This window comes from Micrasema longulum, unplaced genomic scaffold (genome assembly GCF_059751315.1).
Source record: "Micrasema longulum isolate JH-2025_06_02 unplaced genomic scaffold, ASM5975131v1 h1tg000226l, whole genome shotgun sequence".
NCBI lineage: Eukaryota > Metazoa > Arthropoda > Insecta > Trichoptera > Brachycentridae > Micrasema > Micrasema longulum.
In genome coordinates, this window is record NW_028277431.1 from 306,791 (window position 1) to 334,659 (window position 27,869).

Genomic DNA, 27,869 nt, shown 5'->3' on the forward strand with positions numbered 1-27,869 from the left:
TTACTTGTAGACTAGTCCCTTTCGTTTACAGAGGTAATAAATATGTACTCTATTGAGTTACCAAATGAAGTACCATCGGAACGAGACTCACGAGTCCATAGCTTCGTGCCCGGCCCCCGAGATTAAAAGGGTCCATCATCTGCTCTGCCGGCTGGCTGCCCCCTAAAGGTGAACAATTTCGAGCTGGATGTGTCTATGTGTATCCACTGAATTTCTTCAAGCTGTCGCACCGAGGAGGTAGACACTCTCGTATTGTTACTTAATACCACACATATCTTTTCACCGTATAGGAGTGAGTCAAAAGGTTTTTTCTTATATCTTTCATCATCAAAAAAGTCTTGCTTGAAGATGACTCTGTAATTGGCGTACCGATGCCAAGCTTCATGTATAAGTGATTTTAAAGTGGAAAAATAAAGACAAAAAATATATTTTGACTTGAGTGAAATGTTCAGAAAGGCTTGTTAAATGTTTGAATCATAGGAAAATAAAAAATAAGTAAATATATTTTTCGTAAATTTAATACATGCAAGATTCATAAAAGAATTGGAAGTTCTTAAACCGTTTTTGGTAAAAATGCATCATAACATCGCCATGCAGTATTTATTATCATTTGCATATTTTTTTTCGTTTAAACTAGAAACAGTTTTGTATTATTGACCAAATATCAAACCACATTATCTATGAAAGAATTTTACCAACTAATCTTGCTGCATGTGAATGTTTTTAAAAAAAAAGTTAAATTGATTATTGATATTTAAATTTTCATTGCCAGAAAAAGCAAAATAAATAGACAATAATTTCTTAAAAGAATAGTTTTTGTAGATAACATTGTTTGATAGTAGGCCTTTGATATTTTTAGGGTAATGCCAAAGTCGGGAATTTGCATTTTGGCCAGTTTTAAGTTTGATATATCACAAAAGTTACTTCAGCATTAACAAAACACCAGATGCATAAAAAATTTAAATAGTTTTTTCACAAGTTTAAATTTGTAGTATTTAACAAGATTAAAAAGTATTTAATATTATTTTGTAGACGTTACATTAAAAAAAAATCTGGATTAACATTAAGTATTTATTTATTCTGGTGAGGTTATATTTTGTCACCATTCTGTGCAATTATGATCGGACAACAATAGTGATTTATTTTTTTGTACTACAATAGGCCAGGGTGAATAGGCTTGAGAAAAATAACTTCCATATGTAAGTTAAGCGTCTTAGTCATTACACCATGAAGGCAGCCAATTTATTTTATTCATAGTTTATGATTTGTATGACGCTGTAAAAACATTTGTGCAATCTTAAACATATTTAATTGTTTCTTAGTGTATTAAAGAGAAGTTCTTTGCAATTTTTTTTGCAGTACAGTTGGCCAGGAGGACCCATTACACGGGTGAATTACAGCTCAGAACACCCAGGCTTGATTGTGCAATATGACCAGATGACGGTTTGGTTACAATAATTTATCTATGACAACAGTTTCAAAATTCAAATCCCAATACGCAGCAGATTCCTAATTTTGGCATTGGCACAATGATACGGCATGCGGATTAACCTTTTCTTAAATTGATTTCACATCACACGAGCGAAATACAGTAAGCCATGCAGCGAGCTGAGTATGGGGACGTACCTTGAGGGCAGACTTGAGTACCACGACCTCCCCAGGGGACTGCACCCAGGGTTCCCCGTCCACTTGCACGGGAATGTCAGACTTCAGGTGGATCTTGATATGGCCACCCTAGAAATATTCAATACATCATAAATATCTCCGCTCCCTTATCTGCGCTGTATAGTGTATTTGTCACTGGAAATGGCCTTCTTTATAAACCCGGGCCTCGATTATGATGGGAAGATAAGGACGTCATACCTTGACCATGACGGTATAGTTAAAGATAAATTCTCTTGAGCGATTATGAAGATACACTACCGACCCCCCACCTTCAAGTTTTGGGTAGGTACATCGATATGAAACAAGGGGAAGCGTACATCACGGTACACATATCTACGCACTAAAGTGACAAAGCTTCAGTATGACGTTATAGTTGAAGGTAAAAATTCTCCCTACTGATTATGAAGATACACTACCGATCCCCTCACCATTAAGTTTTGATGTAATTACATCGGTTTGTATCTACAGGTCTAGTATACCTCGATACACATATCTACACATGAAAATTGCCAAAAAAATTGTTTTACCTAGCAATTTTTCCTCTAATTACGATTTCTATAAATTTTTAATCGTTCGGAGATTGGCACTTTTTTTCTTAAAGCCTATTAAAATGTGAAAGAGAAATAAGCAAATTTCAAAGTCGTATTAAATTCTGACAACTTTCAGTTTTGAAAACGGACGGCTAGATGCTGCCCTATACAAGAACATCTAGCTGTAAAATGTTGCCATCATGTCCAAAATATGTTGAAAATACTATTGTTGAGCAAAATATTCATAGCGAATTTTCTCAGTTTAGTAAATTACTCATTTAGAGAGTTTTACCGGTATACTGGCAATATATTGTATTGTAACATATAATAACAAAAAATTGTTAAGAAATTCATTAAACCCATTTCCTAAGGAATTTGTATATTTGCTGGCGGAAATGTATTGAATTTGGGTTAGCAGTAATCACAACAACATAACAACACTATAATTGATTGGTTATTGTAAATATGTGGTACCTGTAACGTTGCAAAGTAGTTCATTTTTATTAAAACCATTTTTATGAATTTTTCCATACATTTTTGAGAAACTTCACTGTTTAATTTAAATTGGATATGAGAAACCATTTTTTATATCCAATTTCTTGCAGTACTGAATTTCTTCAATAGTCAGAAAGTTCTTAGTGAGTGGCCGTTTAGGTGTTCGTTTCTCTTCATAGTGAAAAGTGAATACCCGTTTCAATGCTGGTGGCATATCATAATTATCATTTAGGATTTTGAATGTCTCTATCAGATCACCAAGCCTCATTCATTCTTTGGTAAGGAATGTCACAATAAGGTATTTTCACAAATCGGGAATGACATTGAAAATGCAAGAAATATTTAGATATAAGTATCAATAAATACAAAAAAAATAATTCATTTATAATTTTCGAGGTTAAAAACGAGCTCCTATAAAACGGTGTGTTTGTTCCATAGGGCGTAAAACGTCACATTTTCAGGTAATTCAAAATATGCATGTTTCAAGCCTTTGTTGAAAATTTATCAGATGTCGTCGCACAGAAAAAATAATAGTTAAAATAAATTGTGAAAAGACCCTTTTGTGCTTTAGATCTGGCTATTTTTATGACATTTTTTTTTTACATTTTTTACATTTTATGTCTAGGTATACCTGTGCAATCCTCATGGCGGAGCGAAGGCCCGATTGTATCTGGCCGAGGTGTACCACGCCCGTAACTCCCACTACCTCCAGCATCCCGTCCCAGTGGTTGGGCTTGCTGAAATGATCTTCCTTCTCGGGGCCCCACGGGTTAGCTCCAGATCCCCAGCTGAAGGAAGCATAAGGAAAACCATTACAGACTCTGATTACTAGAACTAATATAATTTATATTGTTTTTGAGGACCAATCATAGGAGAAATAACGACCAGAGTCACCCGGGTCTAAGAACTATGAAGGATTTATTGTCAATTTAAGCCTGAATATTCAAACAACCTTAAATATTAAAAACGGGGCTCCCAACATGTTGTTTTATTTTATATAATAAATATATATTTACACACATATTATAAAGGCTTTTTAAATACAAATGTTTATTTATTTAATTACAGGTTCAAGGTATGTGGGAATTAATACATGTGGATACATGGGAGCTCCTACCCAGTTGGAGGTTGACAGAAGAAAACGATGTCGATGTTTCAAGTGTTACTTTTGCAATATTTTTCCTCCTAGTCCTAGATTTTTATTAAAATCACATGATAAATTATACATTTATTTATAAAATAAAATCATAAAAATAAGCTGATAGAGAATCCCTTGGGCTGAAACAATCGCATATGGAGGTTGGTTTTCTCCCTCTGATTAAGATGGATTTTCTACTTCTAGAACAAAGTTGTGATGTACTTCTGATTTAGTTAAGAGGATACGCGATCTGACTTTTCTTCATAAAAATGTATTCCTGTATTTTATCCCTGGAATATAGCACTACGGGGATGACTTTTTACACACTTCAGATATATACCATTGGCGTGTCTTTATTGTTTTTTTTTTTTTTTTAATAAATTGTCCATCCAAAAACCCTTCAAAGCGCCTAGTTTATATGCTATCTTCTGACGTACAGTTTACAAATACGATAAATATTTCTTTTAAAAGCAAAACGTGCCGAGGAAAAAAAAAACTTTTTGATACACTTTCTTAAACAAACAGTTTTGGGGTGTGATAAACGGGAATACAAAACCTTGATATTGACATTTTTTGCACAGAATGCTCACTGCGACTTTTACACATCTGCAAGAGAATGACAGATAAAATATATTCAAACTGGTCTACTGATGCATATCCTCATAGAAGACTGATGATTACCTGAGGATATTGAGAATGATAATTCCCTCGAGGGGAGGAAGCTCCACGTGGCGCCCGTCTACTTCCAGGCGAAGTTCTCTATGCAGGTCCTTACACAGCTTGCCACAGCGCCCTACCATCTTGCGTAATCCCATTTTCACATACACGCCTTTGTTCCGTAACCTATAAAAGTAAGCGGTGAATTAAATTCAGTCTGTGGTTAGCAGAGGAATTACAGAATTCATTCGTATGTAGCAGTATTTTTTAAGAGAGCTAAGTGATAACATTATAACAATACTAAATATCGTTAAAGTGTGGAGGGATGCCAGCCAGGTGTGATATTCCAAACGCTCTCGTGGCCGTAGAAAAAGCTTTTATCTCGCGTATTTTATTAGTAAGTAAAAGTGTCTTCTACGACCGCGAGAGAGAGGTTCAGAATAGCACCACGGGTGATGCTCCATATAAAAACTGCGCAAAAATAACTAAATACGTAAAAAAAAAAAATATAGAAAAAGGGGGTTGACTCTCTTCAATATAATCAATTATAGAAAGATTCCATCAAGAATTTAAATTAACAACTTGAATAAATACTTAAATATTGTATCCCAATTACATAAACCCACAAAATTACAATCAAAAATGAATAAATACAAATTTAATATCAAAATTATATTAGGGATATAAGATTTAAAAGAGTTTCTTTGTTCGCCATATTAACATGCAGTAATTTTGACACAAACTAACCTGCTATTAAATTTGTTGGGATTCTCTTCCCTAGCGTTGTGGAAGTCAAGGCAGAGGTCGGCGTCGATGCCGATGCCGAAGTAATTATTCATCACAAATATTTGAGAGTTGTCCTCACTTTGGGAGCCCGCCGTAGTTACGGCTGGAAACAAAAAAAAAAATTTAAAATATTGTAAAATTAAAGCACGTATACAAGTCTCAGTGTAATTAAGCGCTACGGCTATAGAGATGCCATGTCGCTCTATTGCATAGAACAAAAGCTTTGCAAATTTTTGGTTTAATAACAAACGTGTAACTTGCGATTCTCAACCTGAGTACCTACGGCCCACTGTTTTGCTTTAAATTTTAGCTAGTAGCTAGCTTTGTGATTGATAATCCTAGAATAATTTTTGTCCATATGGGTGGGTCTATAGTGAAGGCGCGTCATTTTTCTAAAATACAAGTCTTTGTTTAATATAATTCGATAAATTATTATTGATTGGTGATTAGTAACAGTTATTTTTTCAGCTGGAAACTACAATTTCGTGGTAAACAAATCATTCTTATACCTAGGCCGCGATTATGAACGGCTATCTTCATCGCTATATACTGAGGCGGTATAAACTAATATCGATATTTATGTATGAAAGGGTGTATATTTGTATGAACATTCAAAGTATCTTCGTTGGTAATCGGTAATTGAACATGTTTAGAAAAAAAATTGTAAACATATTATATTTTTCATACAGAAAACTTAATTTTACTTTGTAGATAAAATTGAAGATAAATTTTAACCTCCCATTAGAATACGTACCCACGGCTGGTATTCTGAACAGAGTTGCGCGCGCTGATCGTTCTGTTAGCGTGTACTAAGTGCGTAAATACGCGCTTTTGCGTTCAGAATACCATCCTGTATTGTGATTCTATTGATAATCGCATTGATCAACACATTTATATATTTTTCTCAAGTATTGTGGGCTTCAGACAACTGATGCGAACTCTATGGGCTGGTTCTGACGCGGCGCAAATCGCGCGATTTGAAACCGCCGCGAATCTGCCGCGTTCCTTATTTGCATTGGTGTCTATAATATATTTGCTCACACTTTGTTGCTTCAGTTCGTTTTTATCCAACAGACCAAAATATAACGCAGAAATAGAGCATTGAAGTTTTTTTTTAATATATAGGCATAAATACAATTTAAAAGAATATATATTTTTTTAATTTTATAAATAAAGGCTTTCTCAGAACTCCTGTACACTCAACTAAATTTCGTTAAAAATGGTCTGTTGGACAAAAACAAACTAAAGCGACGACTTGCAGCGCGGATCGTCAAACTGACTTTCGCCAGCCGACCCCCGCGCCATAAACTAGAATCGTGCGGCATTCTTGCTGTTCTATTTACTGTACATTGAGAACGAAAAAAGATTACGATATGGGGTATACAGTCTGGGGATTATTCCAATATATATTTAAAAAATTTAATTCTTATTTTTGAACTGTAACTTTGCCACACTCAGCACGGCCGACTAAATCGGGCTGTTGTCACTGCTAGGTTTGCCCCGTGTCTGAACAGAGTATATTTATATTTATATCGCGTGGACGCAACCTTACGCCGTGTCTGAACTAAGCCTACACAGATGACGATGGTAGTAATTATTTATTGTCATAGGTCGCAGTGCGATGTTGCACTAACTTGGAAGCTGCTTGGGTAATTCTTGGTCCGGTTTATCTTCGGGGTGGAACACCACTGTCCAGCGGTCCAACCGGATCTCCTCAGCCTCAATGACGTCCCGCAGTAAGGACAGGGGGTCCTCGCCCCCCGTATAGCCAGGGCCCCAGCGGAGCACCCTGGCTAAATCATTTCCTGCAATAGACAATGATTCAAATATACATAATTTATTATTGAATCAATAAAAATAGAATGAATCTACGTTTAGATTTTTATATTATTGTTTCTTTCACTAGGCAATCAATCATGTATTGAAAGAGACAGGCGCCGTGGCGCAGTTGGTTAGACGACTATCTGTGAAACTGGCGTCGCGGGTTCGATTCCGCCAGTCGGTAGAAAAAAATCCAAGAAAGATTTTTTCTTAATTGGTCTGGGTGTTGTGGTGTATTTTTCATTACCAAAATAGAGGCTTAGCGGGTTATTAAAAAAAAAGACAGATTTACATATAAAAAAAATTATTAATTTAATTCATTAATGTAATGAAGAATACTATTCTGTTTATGAAATTAAACCAGAATCCTGGACAAGTGTATTCAATTCAATGGCTACTCTCAGAAAAAGGGACACAATACTGTAGGGGACATATTTTGCGCAGTTTTTGAAGATTAATATCTCATTATACTACAGATAATTATTTTAAAGTATTTTTGTAATATCCTGTGTCAAGGTGGACGGTTCTGAGTGTGAAATAGAACCAGAACCCTGGACGATTGTTTCCGATTCGATGGCTGCTCTCAGGTAAAATCCCGAAAATTCAAATTAATTTATTTTACCAAAATAACATTATATATGATATTATATTTAAGCCGTTATATTAGGACAGCATAGTACTCTCCAATACCAAGAGTATTTGCCTCTTATACATAATCTCACTAATGTGAAAAATGTTGATCTCCAAAGTGACAATTTAAAAAATATTTTTTATTTGAGAGTTGCATTATTTTTAACCATGCTTATAATGTAAAAAGTTTATTTTTACTTCAAAGGGATGGTTATTTATTTGTTAATTTTAAAAAACTCTGCTCTATTATATTTACTTGAATAAAAAACTACATTAATTGATATGTTTATAATATGTAAGTGATAATGTTCAGTGCTGAAGTAGGAGAGGATATGGAAGGAAGTTGTGAAAAATGCACCACAACACCCAGACCAATTAGGAAAAAATCTTTCTTGGATTTTTCCTTGCAATTGGCGGGAATTAAACCCGCAAAGCCAGCTTTGCAGTTGGCCATCTAATCAACTAGGCCGAAATCGGAATGGGAAATTGGACAGTTGCAAGGTCTACAATTATGCTCCTATATCTCTACCTGTGGCAATTGTGCTAAAGAGTGTATATATATTTATATATTTTGCACCAAAACAGGCCTTGAGTCCCAATTACTGTGGCGAATTACAGCACAGTACACCTAGACTTGAGAAAAATCACATTTCGTTTTTGTGTTCTTACCGGCAATCGTACTCGGAAACTTCAGTGTGTGAGTCAAGTGCCTTAAACCATTACACCATGGAGGTCGCCAAAGGGCACCACAACACAAACAACCAAGGTATAGAGAAAGGTTACCTGTGCCCAGTGGCACGATGGCACAGGGGGGGCTGGAACATTCGCTGTCCTGCCCCACATTGTCCAGGCATTGCAGCACCCAGCCAATAGTGCCATCACCACCGCACACCAGGATCTTGTAGTCCTTTATGTGCCGAAACACGTACAAACTGCAGAAAATAGAAACATATTAAAAATTCGAATTTTGGATTGAATGATTTTTTTTAGGCAAAATTACCAAACTTTGGTTTCTACAACGTAAGGCCAAACAAAATGGCTGTAATAAAAAATGCAAACACATATTTTTTTACTAGGTGTACTTCTTCTTCGTCGTTTCTCAGTTTTGAGGTTCGTGATAATTGGTAATTTCCCCAGTCATTTTATTTACAATGCGCCTCCACCCTCCACAGCTCCATGCAGGCTCGCCTGTGACATTGTTTTCACTTGTTCGATCCAGCGAGCTGTAGCTCTACCCCTTTGTCCTGGCTTTTTAAAAATTTTCTATGTCTTGTCTGCGCATATGTCCGAAGAACTACCGAATACATCGGCAGCACACGGCCAATAGCTGAACTTTCTCGTACTTTCTCGATTTTTGTTCTTCTGGCTGTCCATAGGATTCTCAACATTCAACGCCAACACCACATCTCGAAGGCACCTATTCTCTCCAGCTCAATTGCTCTAATTGTCCATGTTTCTGCACCACATGAGAATATTGGAAACACAAGCGTACACACTGTGTACATTTTTGTTTCCTTTAAGATGCCCCGATCTTGTCAAATTTCAGTCAGTTGAGTCATGCCGTTTTTCACAATTTTTTTTACGAAGTATTATGGTTAATTATTTATTTGTATACCATAAAGAAAAACCTACAGTTTTAGATTTTAAAAAAATATGCACAAATAGTATAAAAAACAAGAAACATAAAACCATTTTTGAAAAAATAAGCAACGAAACAAACCATCATGCTTTTCCCCTGTTGGAGTATATAGAGAAAAAACACACACGCACATTGAGATGTCTTATTGGCTTTTTAAAATTTAGTTTTTATTCTTACATATCATCAGAGGAAATTTGAAATACTTAGATAATTTATGTTCAAAGCATTAAATTTGTAGTCAAACATTTTAATTAATGATAGTAAATATTTGTATGAAAATAAAAATTAAACGACATGGAGGTATTTCACATTGAAAAATAATATTCCCCTAATAAATAATCAAATATCTTTTCAATACAGCCCGCTTTTTGATTTAAAAACTAACCAATCGTGTAACATTCAATATCTTAGCTCCGCCCCTCCCCTATCTTCACCCCTATAAAAATATCGTTAAATATATTTAATTTAATTTTAGTACCTGTTCGGACATGGTGGTGTTTGCATTCCCTTTAACTCTGCATGTAATTTATGTATTTTTTCGTAAATACTTTGTATCTACAGTGATGGTAAAGGCGAAAGCGTATTTTAGTATTTGCATGTTCGTGTAGTGAGTGTCCTAACGAAGAGACGGGTATGTCTCGAAACCGGTAAACATTAAAGCCGGTAAGTGGTTAAATACAAATATTTATTAACATTAATTTATTATTTGCCTCTTACAGAGTTTCGAATTTCTGCCGACGATATGTTCTGTAAGATGTGTAATAAAATAAAATATTTACCCAGGGAGTGGTCCTCCATTGTCGAGATCAAAGACTTGGTATGGATTGAGTAATTTTCTGAAGGAGGAAATAAGCTCCAGCCCCTGGCAGCCACCCGACTTTACATTCACAAACACTAGCAATGGCTTCACTCCCGCGGGAACCATGGATGGCTCGATGCTGGGAAGCAACAGTACTGAAAACCACAAAAAAAAAACAGTTGAAAATAGTTGATTTGTGATCCCATGGTAACATTGCTGTTTCCGGATTATATTCTCTGCAACCGCAAGTTGATTCTCAAAGAAAAAAAACATTGTACCTCCTCAGAACTTCCTTAAAATATAATACATTTTTGCTTAAAACGGGCCGATAAATTATCATTATAATTTTGTTTGGGGCGATCTAGTTTTAGTTATGGGGATGCTTCCTGAGAGCCTTAACACGCTTGCCTACTTAACAAGGCATCAGGTTCTCGACGTCCCGGACGTCCAGTGCTGACTGTTCGTCGGCAGTTCATGTCAGAATGCACAGATGTTGGCAGCCGACAGAGTGGCCTGGAGGCTCTTTGCGGACACCATATGCTCCAACTAGGGAGTGGACATGGAATGATACGATGAGTTTTAGTTTATTTTTGTCAGTTCATTTAAATAAAATTCAAAAAATGTATTTTTAAAAAGAACAGGTTATTCTCCAATTTTTAATACCATTTTTTCACAACATAGTACAATATTAAAATATATTTTTTATTAAATCAAAGTCCATTTTGATCCTAAAATTATCCACCAGATAGGAAACTTCCGCTCACAAAATGAGGTAAATTTTTAGGTTTTCTTGGCTTTAAATTAAATTAATTATATTCCTAATGCCATGTTTATATTTTACCCCTAATGGCAGAAATCATCCTTCTTAGGATGGATTGCCTTAATAATAAAAAATTAAGTAAATTAAAAAATGTCTATTAAATAATGAAGATCCCGTTATTTTTGTTCGGTTGATTTTATAAAAAAAAAATTTAATCATTGCCAATCAATATTTCAAAACAGAATTGATATTAAAAGTTGTTTTTGACTCTGTCTTAGTTTTATAATTTTAAATTACGACAAATACTCCAGAAACAATAAAAAAAAAAGATATAATTAAATTTAAGTAGGTACTTTTTCACTGATTTGACTGTATTAATTTGTGGGATGGTTTATAATCTTCCACTGGTGGGAAGAACTACGCCATTATACATATATTTCATAGGTCGAAAACGAGTTTCTGATTCTACATTTGAAAAGGAAGTGAGTATTATTACCCATCAGCTGTTTGTCTTCTAATTTGGCTTCCCTCAAGGTCATGAGGGCTTTCACCGCCCGGTTGGCATCTTCGTATGTGATCACCATTGATCCATACTCGTAATATATTGGTCCGATTGACGAAAATTTATTCTCTGCAAAAAATGTCAAAGCATTAGAAATTTTTGTAACGAAATTAAAATTTTAAAAGTGACAATTTGTGGGTACTGAAATAATAAAAGTGACAATTTGTGGGATACCGTACCTACTTAAATGGTTTTCATTGACAACAATAATATTTGGTAACACCAAATAATATTATTTGCCAAATCTAAATAACAAGACTAATTGAATGTCCTTTACTTTTTTGACTTACGCCCACAATAGGGACTTCACGTTTTTTTTAAAAGTAATAAAGGTCTATGAAATACTGTCCAGTAAAAACTGCTAATTACTAAACTAATAATTTTTTGTTACTCATTAGTAGCATAAAAAATATTTTTATATATGTAATTTTAAATTCCCGCAAAAATGGTAATTCCATTGGCCACGCTCGTAATACGTCACGATTCATGTTTATTTAACAACAATATTTTGATTTTGTCCAAATTTTTGTAGACAAGGACTGGATTAAACTCCCTGGGGAGCTGTTCATATTAACATATTACAACAGAGATGAAGAACATTTAACATTCATGGACAATGTCCGTTAATAAATAAATAAATAAATAATAAGAGAAGGTAATATAGAAGTCCAGGCCTACAGGGCTTATGACTTGTCAATGGCTGGTTTAAGTGGCCACTTTACACACTGTGTAACATTCACCATTCTGCCTATATTTGAACATCTATATTCCTTCAATTCTTTTATCTGTTGATGTTTGTGAAGTTAAAGAGCTGAAACCTTTATTTATGCGGGTGAGATTCATATAATTGAATTATTTCACCTGCATACTAGGCAACGCCTGAAAATGTTATTTTTTCAATTTTTTATTTGTTTTTCTTTTCTTATTCTTGTTTTTAAGAACCAATATCACTCGCAAATGAGTGGAGGCGTATAATTTTTTTAATATATTTTAGTGTTGTAATAAAAACGAGTCACTTTGTTGGAGTTGAAATGGAAAATTGAAGGGAAAAATTCTTAAACATCATCACTTATTACAACCAATCGGACCTTACACTTTGGCGTAAAGGTCACTTTTCTATTCAAACTCCAACAATGTGTCAGTGAACTTCCGCATTATTAACTATGGAATCATCACCTTTCCCGAGAAACTCCATGAGCATGTTCTCGTAGTTACGTTCCGACAGGCCGGGGGGCAGGTTGCCCACGAAGAGGGCCAGTCGAGGCCCGTGTGGATCCTGCGCGGGTTGAAGGCAAAAGCGTAGCAACTCCGCCTGCCGGATGCTCTCGCGCCCCATGCGCTTCACTATCTCCCACGGCCGCTCTTCAAACCCCAACACGCGCTCCGTCACTGCAAAACGCAGGACTTACTTTTTAGATAACAATGTGAATTGACAATGAAATTTACGTGGAAATAGATTTTTGTAACGGGACGAAGTATTCTGTTAAGACTATAATATTAAATATATGACATATGTTATTAACAATGTTATTATCAATTGCACATGAATTGTTAAAAAAATATAATCCCATAGAAATAATTACTCGCGTTACATAATATACTCGCATTAAACAAAATTTCTCAGTTAAGAGGTAGTTACTTAAAAAATTAAAGAAAGCTTAAAGTTTACAATGACTACACTCTCTGAGCACAACATTTTCAAAAATCCAGTTTCTCATAAACAATTTCATGCAGAAGTGATCTTGAAATTTGGGAAAATTTCACAGAAAAAGCAGATAATTCAAACTTTTAGTTTTCTTTAATTTTTTCTTTGACCGCATGGACCAGTTCATTACTAATCAAAGATGGACACCCAATTCTTTCGTCATCGTGCACATTATCAGAATCATTATACTGTCGCCTTACTATTAAATTACTTATCTCATGTTCTCTGTACACCACACAGATCTGTTGACGAATGTGGACTGGTTTAATGTTCTTCACATTGAGGAAACTAATTACAGGTTTATCTCACAAGCGGCGAGATTTGAATTATATTATTTTTGGCATTTAAAAAAAATAGCTTTCTTAAGTTAGCTTTTATTACACTGTAAATAAACTAATATTTACAGATACTTTAATTACATATCTATTTACATCATCGTACAGTAAACATAGCATTTCTTTTTAAATTCATTCAAATTCTTTTCATTCTTGATAAATTTTAAAAAGTTTAAAACAAGCACCACGAAGCTTACACAACACTCAGCTAACTCATGATGGTGTCAATTCCTTTTTAGGAGATCAAGGTTAGTACGGTGCGTGCGCAAAACTGCGATCACAGCACTGCGATGGTATTAATAAAATTGATATGATACGATATTATGATACTCATATTAATGATAATTCAGTGTAAGTCCCACTCCAAACACAAGAGCTTGTCTTTTTTTTGGAGAGAAACAGCATTACAATAAAAAACATGATATTGTAAATGAATTATATTGAAATTAATAAGTAATAATAAAGTCTAAAGTAAATGGTTGTTACTGACCTCCTCTATCTAACAGCATCTCTGAGCAGCGGTAGTCCAGGGTCACAGCGTTGGGCATACCAAAGCGCCGCAGAGCCTCTGACACCAAATCCGCCACCGTCGTATCTCCGTCCACTGGAACAGTGGCCACGTCTGCAGCCTCGGCCATAACACGCCCCGGGTATACGCGGACTACACCTTCGCTGTTCTCCCTATCCCTGTTTAGAACACAATTATATTTATTAACAACTAGCGGACCTGACAGACGTTGTCCTGCCCAAACTTTAGCTATTAGCTGGTTTAGAAAACGTTTTTTTGGTATTTGAATTTTCGATAAACTATAAACTAAGTGATGTTTGACATTTAAATCTTTTCGTTTCGGCGTTGTGTGGTTTGCTGTTGCCCAAAGCAAAAGAATAAAAAAGTGCATCACCAGCCATATATGATATATAATATCCTTCGGTACTTGTGATTCATCACATAATTCATTATTATGATTCAAATATTCAATTAAAGTAGGTACCTAGGTACTTTTTATTGGTTGAATTGCAAAACATAAAATAAATATTTTTTAGATGCAGAATTGTTTTTGCAAATATCAAACTCTGCTCTTCTAACCGGGGTGCACTTTATTTAGGATTTCGATTTTGAAAAATGTATTGAAAGTCACTTAAAATTATTTTGGTATTACCAAAAATTCACCAAAAAGAAATAAATGGGTAGAAATTATAAGGAATATCAGAAAAGCATCTGATTTTGCAAAACGAATGCTGTTTGTAAACATTAAAATACAAACTTTTTTAAAGGCAAAAAAATAACATTTTCCCAATTTTTGAGAATATGCATTCTCGTCAAATGCAACCCTGGTAATTTGTTAGTTGTATTCAACCCAGGGAATAAAGGAGAAACATGTTGGGAGAATACATCATTGACTGATTTGTTGTAATTTGTCCTCTTGTTCTCTTCATTTGGAAAAAAAACGGACACAATTTATGTTAACGTCACCTACAGTAAAAGTTTTATAAATAAACTTTCATAGCGGTTTTCGAGAAAGGCATTCTTATTTAATATAGACCCTGATAATTCTTTTACATTATTTTACAACAAATTAGTCAATAATGTATTCTCCTTTATTCCCTCGATTGAACGCGAACAGACGGAGTCAATTGAAAGGGTTAAGAAATATTGCATGGACTCAATAGGTTTCTACAAATTATACTTTCCTTTATTATTTGTCTTAATTTCAACTCGAACGCAATGAAATAATCTTTAAAGGGCGAACACATTGGTTTTCATTGTAATACCATCAGTACACCAGTCGAAGATTTGGTTTAAACCTCAGAGTAATAATTTTCTAGAGAAGCCCTTAAGCTCTATTGTGTAGAACAAAAAAGTTCCAAATGTTTGGTTTGGTTTTTAGTTTAACAACAAACGTGTAATGGACGGTTTCGGTTTGCGCTCGCAATTCTCGATGCAAGTATCTATGACCCGTTGTATTGCTGTAATCTGTAGCTAAATTCGTGGTCAGTAATCAAAGAATAGTTTTTCTCCATAGGGGCAATTCTATTAGGTTATTACTCCAAGGACCAATAGTAATAAATTTCAACTATAGTGAATTGGTTCAAAACGTTGATTGCATTTTTGTAAATAATAAAAAAAAAATTGAAAACTTTTACTGATACACCAAGATTTCAATCTTGAGTCTAACTCAAAAGTATGGGTGACTCGGTTCAAACCAATTCTACTATGACGATTTACTATATCAAAAGAAGTCAAAAAATAAGTACCTAAAGCGCAGGAAGATTGCGGGACGCTTGTTGTCTCGGTGCGTGAGCCTCGTTAGGGGGGCGGGGTCGCTGAGCCCCGCCTCCTCCGGGTGCAGGGCGTCCGTCAGGCGGTAGGCGGCCGGCCGCCGCCCCGCCAGGTGGAAGGCAGCTAGGGCCCCCTTGAGGCAGAGATCCACGGGGGCCGTGCGCGGTAGAGACACAGTTCGGAAGATGCGCCGTCGTAGCGACTGGTTGCCATCGTACACTTTTATCACTTCTGCAAATGTACAAAAAATATTTTTTAAATAAGTCAACACGCAGCTTGTAGTCGCAATAACTTCAGAAATGAGACTTCTTTCAGGTGCATACCATAAGTTCTTCTACTTGATTTGTTGGCCTTTTAACCCTACTAGGGTGTTCAAGCCTGTGTCAAGTTTGACAAATAATTATGAAATGATTATTTTATTTTTTATTTTAAATTTTGAAACACTGCACAAATTAACATATTCTTATGTGTACTCTAATAATAATACTTTCCCAATATATTTTTTTATAAATGCATAAAGTATTTAAGTATACCTGTAAAATATGTACCCCGGTTTAAGATATCCCATACATTAAAAAACAAAATTTAATCATGTTAATGTTCTATCCTAATAATTATACCACGAGGGGAGGTGAAGGTTACAGCCTCCCCAAAAACAATGATCCATGCATCTCAGAACAATCTGTGTCACAAAGGACTTAAGATGTTTAATGAGTTGCCTAGAGAGATTAGGGATGCAGGGTCTATCGCATGGGTCTGTGGGAAAGCGATGGTTTTGGAAAAACAAAGATCCATACAGGTAGACAGAGCGCCATGGGTAAGTGTCTGAATTTTATAACAATGTTTTGTTTTTGAAATTATTTTTGTTTACATATTGTTTATTGGTTAAGGTATAACTAGTTGATCAAATTTTATTTGTACAAATATCTAAAAATAAATACATTACATTACAAAACCTAAAAAGTTTGCATTAAATAAATAAGTATTTTAAAATTACCATTTCATCCCATTACAATGGCGCCCAACGTGGGGCAAGTTGAACATTTTTTCGTTCACTATTTTTAACTAAAAAATACTCAAATTGAGGACGAAAATTTGCATGTATAATAACATAAGGATACTATTATTTTCAATAAATATTGTATAATAACATAAGAATACTATTATTTTCGGCTTTACTTTTATTTCATTTTCATGTTCTCATCTTCACAAACATACTTTGTTTCTTCTACATTCATTTGTTTTCACGTGCACACATTCTGATTATTCAAACCTTTGACATGCCAGCTCCTAAGAATCTGGTGGACTGATTGCCATAACTTTCCAGGTTTTAACAAATTCTTCAGTACATCCATATTTTTTATCTGCTTTTTCCTAATATAATAATATTTAAAGTATGAATAAAATTATAATTTTTATTATATGTAATAGGCAGGCAGCCTATGCTGATGCCCATATATCTCGTGTCCTGCTTAAAAATTTTTTATTTTTTTTTACAATAAACATAATAATAAAACAGAGTATAAAAAACAAGTATAATTACATATCAATGAAATACATATTAATAGAAAAATAGTAAACAAAAAATCCCACAAAGGCATGGCCTGTTCGTGGGTATACAAGAAAATGTTAATGAATTTTAGCTCCTATAATAAATAATGGACATTTATAATATTTTTGTAAAACATAAGAAAGAAAAAATAAAATATTCTGTAAAAGATAATATGGTAATTTTTTTTTAGTAATTAAAAAAGGAAATAAAAAATATTAAAAAAAAAACACAAAAATATTCCTTATATAAAAGGGCAACAAAATAAATCATAGAAAAAAAGAGATCATATCTTTAGTCTGCGTTCCTCTTCCTTCAAAAAAGCCTCCAGAAATAGTCAAATAAAATAAATACAGAGGGTGAGGTTACCTTCATCTCGATCCTCCTTTTCCTTTCCCTTGTGGTGGGAGGCGGGCTCATCGTGCTGGCGAGGCGAGGGCGACTGGTCCGGCGTGGCTGCGCCCGCCGCGCCCCCTGCGCCCCCCGCGCCCCCCGCGCACGCCACAGCCGGGCCCGCTCCGACGCCGCCACACGGGCCCACGACGCCACTGCTGCTGAACTCTTCGCTGATGCTCCGTGCTGGACATTGCAAAGGTTCAAAGGTTGAAGGTTAGCGCACTGCGTAAATTTTTGCATGTTTATTTGTTTGAATTAGTGTCGGTATTCATATCAAAACTAAGAATTGCATAAAGGTTTTACTTATATTTGAAAATAAGTTTTCGATTCAATGTTTTTCTTTTGTTAAGAATGATTTTTTCTTACAATAAAAAACGGGTTCAAGAGAATTTTTTGAGAAGGGAATACGGAAGTCTAGGCATTTACAAGAGAACTATGTTATATAATAATAAAGCTCTTCCAAATTTTCTGTCAACCATACAACAATGTTTTGAAAGAGGTCATTTTCATTTTTGATTAGTCTCATATCCAATGAGTTTAGAAAATGTTAGCAGCCAAAATCAAATGGCAGGTTTTAGTTCAGATATGGAATATACTTTTAATAAAATAGAGTTCGATTCCATTTCTGAGCAACACAGACTTTATCTGGCATAGTATTTGGAGGTTTACTGCCTTTTTCATTATCTTGATTTTGTTGACACATTAACCTTATACAGTTTTTACAAAGTAATTGGATTGAGCAGACATGAAACATGTTTAAAAGTTATAGGTTAGGTGAGGTTAGTTTCCAAGTCAAAAGCAATAACATACAAACATTTAGGCACATTGACATGTGAATTGTCAGTCGGTCACACCTTAAAATAAAACACCAAAACTAAAAACACAACTCCACCCCATCGAGCTATCTAAACACGTAACCTACAATTACATCTAACTTAAACATCACATAAAATATCTTCCGTATTTGTTTAATTATTTGTTTATTTTATTTCTATTTACTAAGTCATTATTTAGGGGTAATTAATTATTTATTATTTATATTTTTAAACACCTTACCACTTGATATTCTAAATTAATTCTCACATGCACTATTTACATTTATTTATAAGTTGTTACATAATTGCAAATTATATAACTGTCAAGTCTAAAATTATTAATTACTTCATAATTATACTATGGTATGTCATTAAATTCTAATGATTTCATCTAATATAATATTCTATGTAAATCAAAGCAATGGCTTTAAGATTTCTAGTGCTTAAACATGCTTAACAGTGCATTTATTTAACATTATTACTTATCATTTGATAAGATTCTCAAATAGGTATGGATTTTTATAATAAAATATTTTAAGTCTTCAGGGGACAAATCACGAAGCTTGTGTTTAAAAAAAAAATAGATTGACATATTATACAAAATTGATAATAAATTAATACAGTAGAACTCCGTTTATCCGAAATTTAGTCATCCGGATTGCCAAATATCTAGATCCTTAGGAAATAAAAATAAAGTAGGTGTTATGAAAACAAATAAAATGGTCGCTGGTGTCAAAGCAATTACTTTTGCTGGACATATTTAAGTTTTTTGTAATTATTTTTATTTAAGAAGGTAAACATGAACAGAAAATATAAAAGGAAAAATAATGAAACCCACTAAACTGCGAAACCGGCTTGTCAGCGAGTTTCTAATTTTTCCTTTACAAAGAAAAAAGATAAAATTTTATAAATTTAAAAAATAATTTAAACATTATTAAGAACAAGTTAGTTTTAATGTGAGTCCAATTTGCTGTATTATTTCAAAAGCAATAAATAGAGATCTTAAAAAGTTTGGGTTTTCTTTCTATCATTTATTTTGTATTTAATGGTTAATCTAGTTATCCAGATTTCTGCATATTCGAAATGGTCTGGCACTCATTAATCCGGATAATTGAAGCTTTACTGTAGTCTATACTTTTTTCAAAAATTTTGTTAATTTTTAAATTAACAAAATTTTTGATTTATATATATATGATTTATATATTTATATATATTTATATACCGATGGTAAAAAGGCTGAAATGACGTAAGGCTCATTTTGCAGGAAAATCAATGAGGAAGTTCTGTAGTTTTTTTATTTGTAAAGAAGAATACGGTCACGCTTTTCTTCATACAAACGTATTCCCGTGTTTTCTCCCTAGATTATGGCAATAGAGCAATGATTTTTTTACACACTATGGATATTTTTGCTATTTTTTTACCAGCGTGTATTTACTATTTTTGAAAAACGCGAAAGGTACCGACACAGAAAATTTAGTTCTGATTCTCTTTCTAAAAAAAAAGAATTTTAGTGTTGCGGCCTCACGGATCAGAGGTCCTAAGCTCGAACCCCACTCTCCCCCAACTTGATTCCCATTTTCTAATAGTGAGTTATTAGCTCGAAATTGAAATATTTGGGTAAATAATAAGAACGCAAATATTTTCCTTTTTTCTAAAAAAAAGACGCGTATCCTCTTAATATACTATTAAACTAACCAAATAGTTGTTTTTGTATTGTATTATCGTCGCTATGATTTATTAAAATTTTGTAATTTTGAAATGCAGCGCCTGTGACGCCACGAGTTCAAGTCGAAGAGTTTTCTTGACATTTAAAAGGACAATCCCGTACCTGTCAAAACACACTAAACTTTGAAAAACATGGCTACCCAGAAACGTAAAATACACATATGCAAATTGATTGATTTGCAAACAATGCTATAATTGATTGGTTATTGTTCTCTTGAACCTGCGACGCCGACGTTTCAAAGTAGTTAATTTTTATTAAAACTATTTTTTATTATGTTTTCATTCATTTTGGAAATGTTTCATCGCACAATTAAAAGCTATAATTTTTACCGCTTTTTCCGTAGCACTGAAATTCCTTATTAAAGAATTTATAAAATAAAAATGAGCATAAGTTTAATTTGATTCTAAAATAAAATAGGAAAGACAGGTGTTATGTCAAACTGTTGGAGCTATGCAGGATAAATGTTTTCAGGCGTTGCCTAGTAGGCGAAATAATTCAGTCAGAAGAATCTCACCCGCATCAATAAAGGTTTTAGCTCTTTAGCTTCACAGAAGTCAAAAGATGGAAGAATTGAATACATCTGGAGGTTCACGCATAGGGGAAAAAGTGAATGTTACACACTAGGTAATGTTGCGTCTTAAACCAGCCAACGACAGGTTATAAGCCCTGTAAATGACTAGACTTCTATATCTTGCGGCCTCCGTGGTGTAGTGGTCAAGACGCTTGACTCACGCACGGAAGGTTCCGGGTTCGATTCCCGGTGAGAACACAAAAAAATAAAATGTGATTTTTCTCAAGCCTGGGTGCTCTGTGATGTAATTCACCACTGTAATTAGGCCTCCTGGCCTGTTGTGGTGCAAAAAAAAAAAAAAATGTAAAAAAAAAAATCTTCTCTAAAATATTCTCCATTTCTGTTGTAATATTTTAATCGTAATAGCGACCTAGGCGGTGAAACCCAGTCGATGCGAATAAATTCAAAATATTTTTGATTAAATGAAAATTTGTAAAAATAAGTACAATTTTGTGTGATTTAAATCCTTTGGTTTTATGAACATGTCAATACAAGAGGTTTTGAATTAAAATGACAAAATTTACTCATATGACGCAGCATAATAAGCAGGCGAACACAGCAGTGCCATTTTTCAATTAAAAAAAAACGAAAAAGTATTTTATACTTTAAAAAAAAAAAAAAAAAACTAAAAGTAAATATGGAAGCTCAATCCTTCGTTGAATATGCTAAGCGTGCTATAAATGCATTGACTACACTGCTAATGGATCCTAATAATAAATTTACAAAAGAACAACTCGGGAAAGTAGTCCCAAAAACCAACGAAATTTTGTGCACAATAGGACAAATGGCAGTAAAGATGAGCGCATTAGAGACTGAGGTTGCTACGATTAAGAAGTATTCCTCTTCAACTAATATCGACGTCTTTAATATCTGTGATCTAGTATCCGAAGTCCAAGATAGAAGTTACAGGGAGAAAAATATTGTTTTATGTAACTTACCTGAGAGTCAATCTACGACCCGAGCCACAGCTATTAAGGAAGATGATTCTGCTGTCAAGAAAATACTGTCTGAGCTTGATTCCTCTGTTCAAAGTCAAGAAATAAAAATATACCGACTTGGAAGAAATACTGGAGAGAGGCCTCGAGCAATTAAAGTTGAATTTTTGGAGGTCAAATGGTCACGACTACTACTGAGTAGGAAGCACCTTTTAAAAAATAATATTCGCATGTACCAGGATCAGTCTTCATTACAAAGGAAACAGCTTATCGAACTTCGTAATGAACTTGATAGTAGAAAAGCAAGCGGCGAGACTGATATCACAATAAAATACATAAATAACAATCCTAAAATAGTAAAGATGTTTACAAAAAACGACAATCCATCAAACTCTACTATCAAAATGTAAGGGGGGTGAGAACAAAACTACAGACACTTAAAACTGCATTACCAACTACGAATTTCGACATCTACTCATTTACAGAAACATGGTTGAACAACAACATCGACAATACCGAACTTGGTTTTAGCAACCACCTGATATATAGAAATGATCGGGATAAACTTGCTTCTAACAGATCTCGTGGAGGAGGAGTTTTGATTGCAGTATCGACTAAGTTCTCATCACGAATGCTCAAATGTAAAAAACAAAATTTTGAACAAATTTTTGTAATGATTTCATCAAAACGAGAAAAAATAATAATAGGCTGTGTGTATATTCCCCCTTCGTCTGATACGCAAACCTACAAAGATCATTATTTGGAAGTGGAATGTCTACGAAGGCGGTATCCCGAGGCCACTATAGTTTTGACGGGTGACTACAACTTACCCAATATACTGTGGGATCCAGATGGTATCAACCCTAAATCTAGTGATGGCATAGACCATGGGTCAAGTGAGATAATTGAAATGTCAATGTTTTTAAATCTCCGTCAAGCAAATTATGTTTATAATTGTCTTACTCGTCTCTTGGATCTTGTTTTTTCTAATTCAGATAACATTTCAGTGCAACTTGCAAATGAAAATATTTTACCAATTGATAGATACCATCCACCTTTATGCATTAATTTTGGAACCCTTATCTTAGCAAAGTACAAAACCTCTGATGTTAGATTAAATTTTTTTAAAGCAGATTTTCCTGCCATTAACTCATTTATCCTTAGCAGTGATTGGAACTTTTTAAATCAAAATTTAAATGTAGACGATATAATTGCACAATTTTATCATATCCTTGATACTGCCATTGAGTCATCTGTGCCTAAAACTAAATTCATAGCAAGTCATTTTCCTAAATGGTTTAGTAAAAAACTTATTGAAGTTATACTACATAAAAAGATTGCTCATAGTAATTTTAAAAGGTCTCGAGACATTAAAGATTATGAAGAATTTTCGAAATTGAGAATTTTGTCTAAGCAGCTTTCTAAAACCTGTTATCAAGACTGTGTAAGTAAATTTGAAGTCGATGCTGCATCTAAGCCGCAACATATTTTTAAATTTTCCAAGATTCTTAACAGTAGGGAATCTGGAATTCCGTCCACAGTGTATTACAAACGCAAAATGGCAGACACACCACAGGAAGTTGCCAATTTATTTGCTGATTACTTTAGCAGTGTTTATAGTTCTACTTCTAATTCTAGGTTACACAGTATTGATAATACAGATTTAATTGATTTTAACGACTGTGTATTTACTGATTCTGATGTAAAAAAGGGGATTTGTGCCTTAGATCCAAAAAAAAGCGCTGGGCCAGACAATATCCCTACACTTCTTCTTATACAATGTTGTCCCTCTTTAACTGGTCCACTTACAAAAATTTTTAACTTGTCCTTGAAAACTGGAAACTTTCCCAAGAAATGGAAGATCTCATACTTAACCCCCATTTATAAAAAAGGAGATAAAACTGACGTCTCCAATTACCGACCCATTTGTATTCAGTCAGCCATTCCAAAGTTACTGGAATCTGTTTTGCTAACTAAGTTCACCAATGAAATTAGTAAAGTTATCACTCCGTTACAACATGGTTTCATAACTGGTAGATCAACTCTTACAAACCTTATGTTGCATCAGAATCGGTTGATCACATCAATGGAGAGACGTCATCAGACTGATACAATTTATACTGACTTTAGTAAAGCGTTCGACAAGGTTTCTCATACAATTTTAATACACAAACTTAGTTCATTGGGAATTACTGGTAATATCTTGGAATGGTTTAAAAGCTACCTGTCATCAAGGAAAATCTTAGTAAAAGTATTCGGTTATAACTCGTATCAGTTTGAGGCATCTAGTGGGGTACCCCAAGGCTCCCACCTGGGACCAGTACTGTTTTCTTTGTTTGTTAATGACATTGTGTCGATATTTGAGAAAGTAGACATTCTTCTCTTTGCCGACGATCTTAAAATTTCAAAAACTGTTACCTCTGATACCGATTGTGGAGTTCTTCAGTCTAATTTGGTAAGGCTGTACAACTGGTGCCAGAAAAATGAACTTTATTTAAATGTCGACAAGTGTTGTGTAATATCATTTACAAGAAGTAAAAAACCCATAATATTCGATTACAACATTAATAATATCAATCTGGGAAGAGTTACACAAATAAAGGATTTGGGGATAGTTTTTGACGAAAAATTGACATTTATTCCTCACATTGATACCATCACTAATAAGGCAATGAAATGTCTTGGATATTTGCAGCGAACCGTAAAGGATTTTAATTCCATCACTACCCTCAAAGTGCTATTTACTGCCTTGGTTAGAAGTAATTTAGAATTCAATTCAACAATTTGGTCACCTTATTACAATGTTCATATTTTAAAGTTAGAAAGAGTACAACGTAAATTCCTTAGATTCATCAATTACAAACTTAATATACCCGCTGAAAATATTGATTATGATAATTTATTATGTACACTAAATATGTCAACTCTATGTAAAAGAAGAATTATAAATGACTTATTAAATTTATATAAAATAGCGAATGGCGTATTGGACGTCCCGGAATTAACTAGTGTTATCAGCTTGAAAGTACCTCTTCGAAATACTCGGCAGCTAACGTTATTCTTTGAATCTCCTGGCAGTCACAATTATTATTACAATTCACCAATACCTAGACTACACCGGCTAGGTAACGAGTATGGTGAAGTTGATATATTTTGTCTGTCTTTATATAAATATAGGTTAAGTATTCAAAAGGTTATAAATTAATTTATGTAAAATTTCTTAATATTTTTCTTTTTTTACTATTTCTTTTTCTCATGTATCTCTTTAATAATGTATAAACTTATATGTATGTATATGTATGCGTGTATGTTTTCATATGTAAATTTTTTAAATATTTTTCTATGTACCATATACCTATGTTGGTACATTTCCTGATTTTTACTTATTATTGTATCTTTTAGCTTTTCTTATGTTATCTTTTATTTTTACCAAATTTACATACTTATGTTTCACTGCTGCACTTAAATGTAATTTCTAAAATATGTAAAAGCCCATTGGGCGTGTAAATCAATAAATAAATAAATAAATAAATAATCTTTTGAGAAAAGTGGTACATATAATTCAATTTCAGAAATACTGCCGCCATAAGCAGAAATGCAGATATTTGCAAAATTTATATTTTGAGATATGACTTTTTAAAATATTTATGAACTTAATACAAATTTAAAAAATATATATATATATATAAGTAAAAACACAGTGTGTCAATGAGGCAGATCGGCGTGTTTTTTTTAATATTTGTCTATTAGGCTGAGCCAAAATTTAAAAAAAATAAATTTTATGCATCGTAGTATGATTATGATTTTTTAAAGTTTTGTATTTCTAAAATTACTCCGCATTTCAGGTCAGAGGTTCTCTTCCGTTTATTCTCAGTCAGCTCTGCTGATCGGTCTGTTGACGGTAAGCTCTCTTATCATTGGTTGATTCGTATGAACTAGTGAAGTCGTTAAAAGTAGTTCGTTTTTATTAAAATATATTTTAAATTGTTTTTCGTGCATTTTCAAGAAACTTTGCATTACAATTTAATGCTCTAATTTTTACCGCGCGCAAGAAAACTTTTTTTGTATCCAATTTCCCGTAGGGCTGAAGTTCCTCATTGTTTCTAGAGCGTAAAACCTGTGTGTCATATCTGCACTAAGTTTTTACTAATGGATCTCTATATATATATTGTGTTATTGCTTAAAAATCGTTTTTCGTACCCAAATATTTTTTTTACTGCTCATTGCTATAATATATTATATCAAACAAACAATTATTAAATAGTTTATCGGGACAAAATATGTTTTAAAACTTTGTTTTCTTTATAACGTATTAATATTGTTATAATGAGTATATTTTATTGAATGAGGACTCTATGAAAAAAAAAATTGGTTCGAAATCTCCTGTAGAACATTAACTCATTTTGTGATTTTTGTCCAAAAACTGCCTTTTCGCTTACGACAGCAGTTCAGATACTTTTTACCCTCGACATGAAATTTTGAAAGACAATATTAAATTATTTTTCATTGATTAAAAATTCTCATTTATTGTCAATCAAATCCATCAACCCATTCAATTCAAAATAATATTATGCTTAACTGAATGAACATTCCTTGAGTGCGCTAACAATAGAAATCAATGTTCTGTGTAGACAAACTAAACAAATATTTGGCCTTAATATTTGTAATTCTAAGTTTTAAGTGTTCATTCCACTTGCATATACACTACATAATGAATGGTGCGTGTTTTTGATAAGATTTTCTTAAAAGGGCAAATTTTTAAAAGTATTTTTTTCATTAAAAAAATATTTACATTCCTATGATTTACCCAAATATTTCGACTTTCGGCGCCATTTTCAACGTGTTTTAAACACATCACTATAGGAAAATGGGAATCAAGTTGTGGTAGAGTGGGATTCAAACCTCGGATCTCTAATCCGTGAGTCCGCGACAATAGCCAAAGAAAATGTGAGTGATTTGCCAAATTTGAAATATTCAAACATCTTCAAACTCTAATCCGCACCTGATAGTGCATAGGGCACTGCATTGAAAAAGTACATGCAGTGTGTCTTGATAGGTGAGGTGATCAGTCTTACGCTTAAGGTGCCAGCCCAGGGATAGTGAAATATTGCAGTGAAAGTACTCCCACCACATACCCGAAAAAACAGTTTTAAAGACCGTGGGTCTTCCTATCGGTTTTGGACACAGTAAAAAAAAGTCAAACAATAGTGGATAAAGGCGGTATAATGTAAAAGAAATAGGTAAAAAAATCTTCTTAGTAATTAAACCGAGACAAATCTTACTCAGTGGTCAAGGTCTAATATAAATTCTTCGACTGAGATTTTAGTGTTAACTTAATTCAAGACAAATATCGTCAATTTTATGAAAGTTAATAGCACACAACACAATTTAAATCTGACAAAATGGTATCTGACAAATTAAGAACAATATAACACAAAAGTAATTAATGTTATGACGTTACACATTACATATGAAATAGTAAAATAAAAATGTAAGTTGATGCTGAAGGCAAAATAATTTTCAGTTCGTCAATTCCCAAAAAATATTTCAATGACTTCAGCTAGTCCAAGGATTTTTTCATAAAGTGAAAAAAATAATATACCGCAAAGCCAAGACACATATCATGATATATTGTACTTTTGTGGCATTGTATTGAACCAGATAAAGTACACATCTCTAAAGCAATGTGTCAAAAATCGATCAAGCATTTTACAAACATTTCATAATGAACAAATCGATGAGTAGATTAAAAAAATTGAGTGATTTTCAAAATTTACACCCGGATAAAAAAATTATCACGGTTATACAAATTGGGTAATGCGTAGGAATAAAATGGATTGTTGCATTCGACCATCTGCTCTACTCAATTAACAAACACATTAATACAATTTTAGAATTTGAATTTTTGAAATGTATGTTTTTTTGTTATATTGATATTTTAGAACATGTTATATTAGATGTTTTTTACTTTCCTAAGAACTAACTTTACTAATAAACTTTTTAAAAAAACCTGAATGTCGTCAGCACAGGGCATATTTTTTCTTTGTTTTATATTTTGATAAATAAATTTATTG

The 27,869-nt window shown here is 33.6% G+C and overlaps 1 protein-coding gene across 5 annotated transcripts in view; it reads right to left on the reverse strand.

Moving 5' to 3' along the window:
• The window catches only part of LOC148283512 (diacylglycerol kinase theta), a 127,289-nt gene that overhangs the window by 5,697 nt on the left and 93,723 nt on the right, over nt 1-27,869 (reverse strand). For all 5 annotated transcript variants that reach the window (XM_088243755.1, XM_088243758.1, XM_088243759.1 and 2 more), the window contains 12 exons: nt 17,722-17,931; nt 15,779-16,034; nt 14,013-14,209; nt 12,659-12,871; nt 11,417-11,551; nt 10,141-10,315; nt 8,506-8,654; nt 6,906-7,076; nt 5,233-5,374; nt 4,510-4,671; nt 3,322-3,478; nt 1,627-1,734 (listed from right to left, as the gene is read on the reverse strand). In XM_088243755.1, the coding sequence (XP_088099881.1) occupies nt 1,627-1,734; nt 3,322-3,478; nt 4,510-4,671; nt 5,233-5,374; nt 6,906-7,076; nt 8,506-8,654; nt 10,141-10,315; nt 11,417-11,551; nt 12,659-12,871; nt 14,013-14,209; nt 15,779-16,034; nt 17,722-17,931 (2,075 nt within the window). The remainder of the gene's footprint in view (nt 1-1,626; nt 1,735-3,321; nt 3,479-4,509; nt 4,672-5,232; nt 5,375-6,905; nt 7,077-8,505; nt 8,655-10,140; nt 10,316-11,416; nt 11,552-12,658; nt 12,872-14,012; nt 14,210-15,778; nt 16,035-17,721; nt 17,932-27,869) is intronic.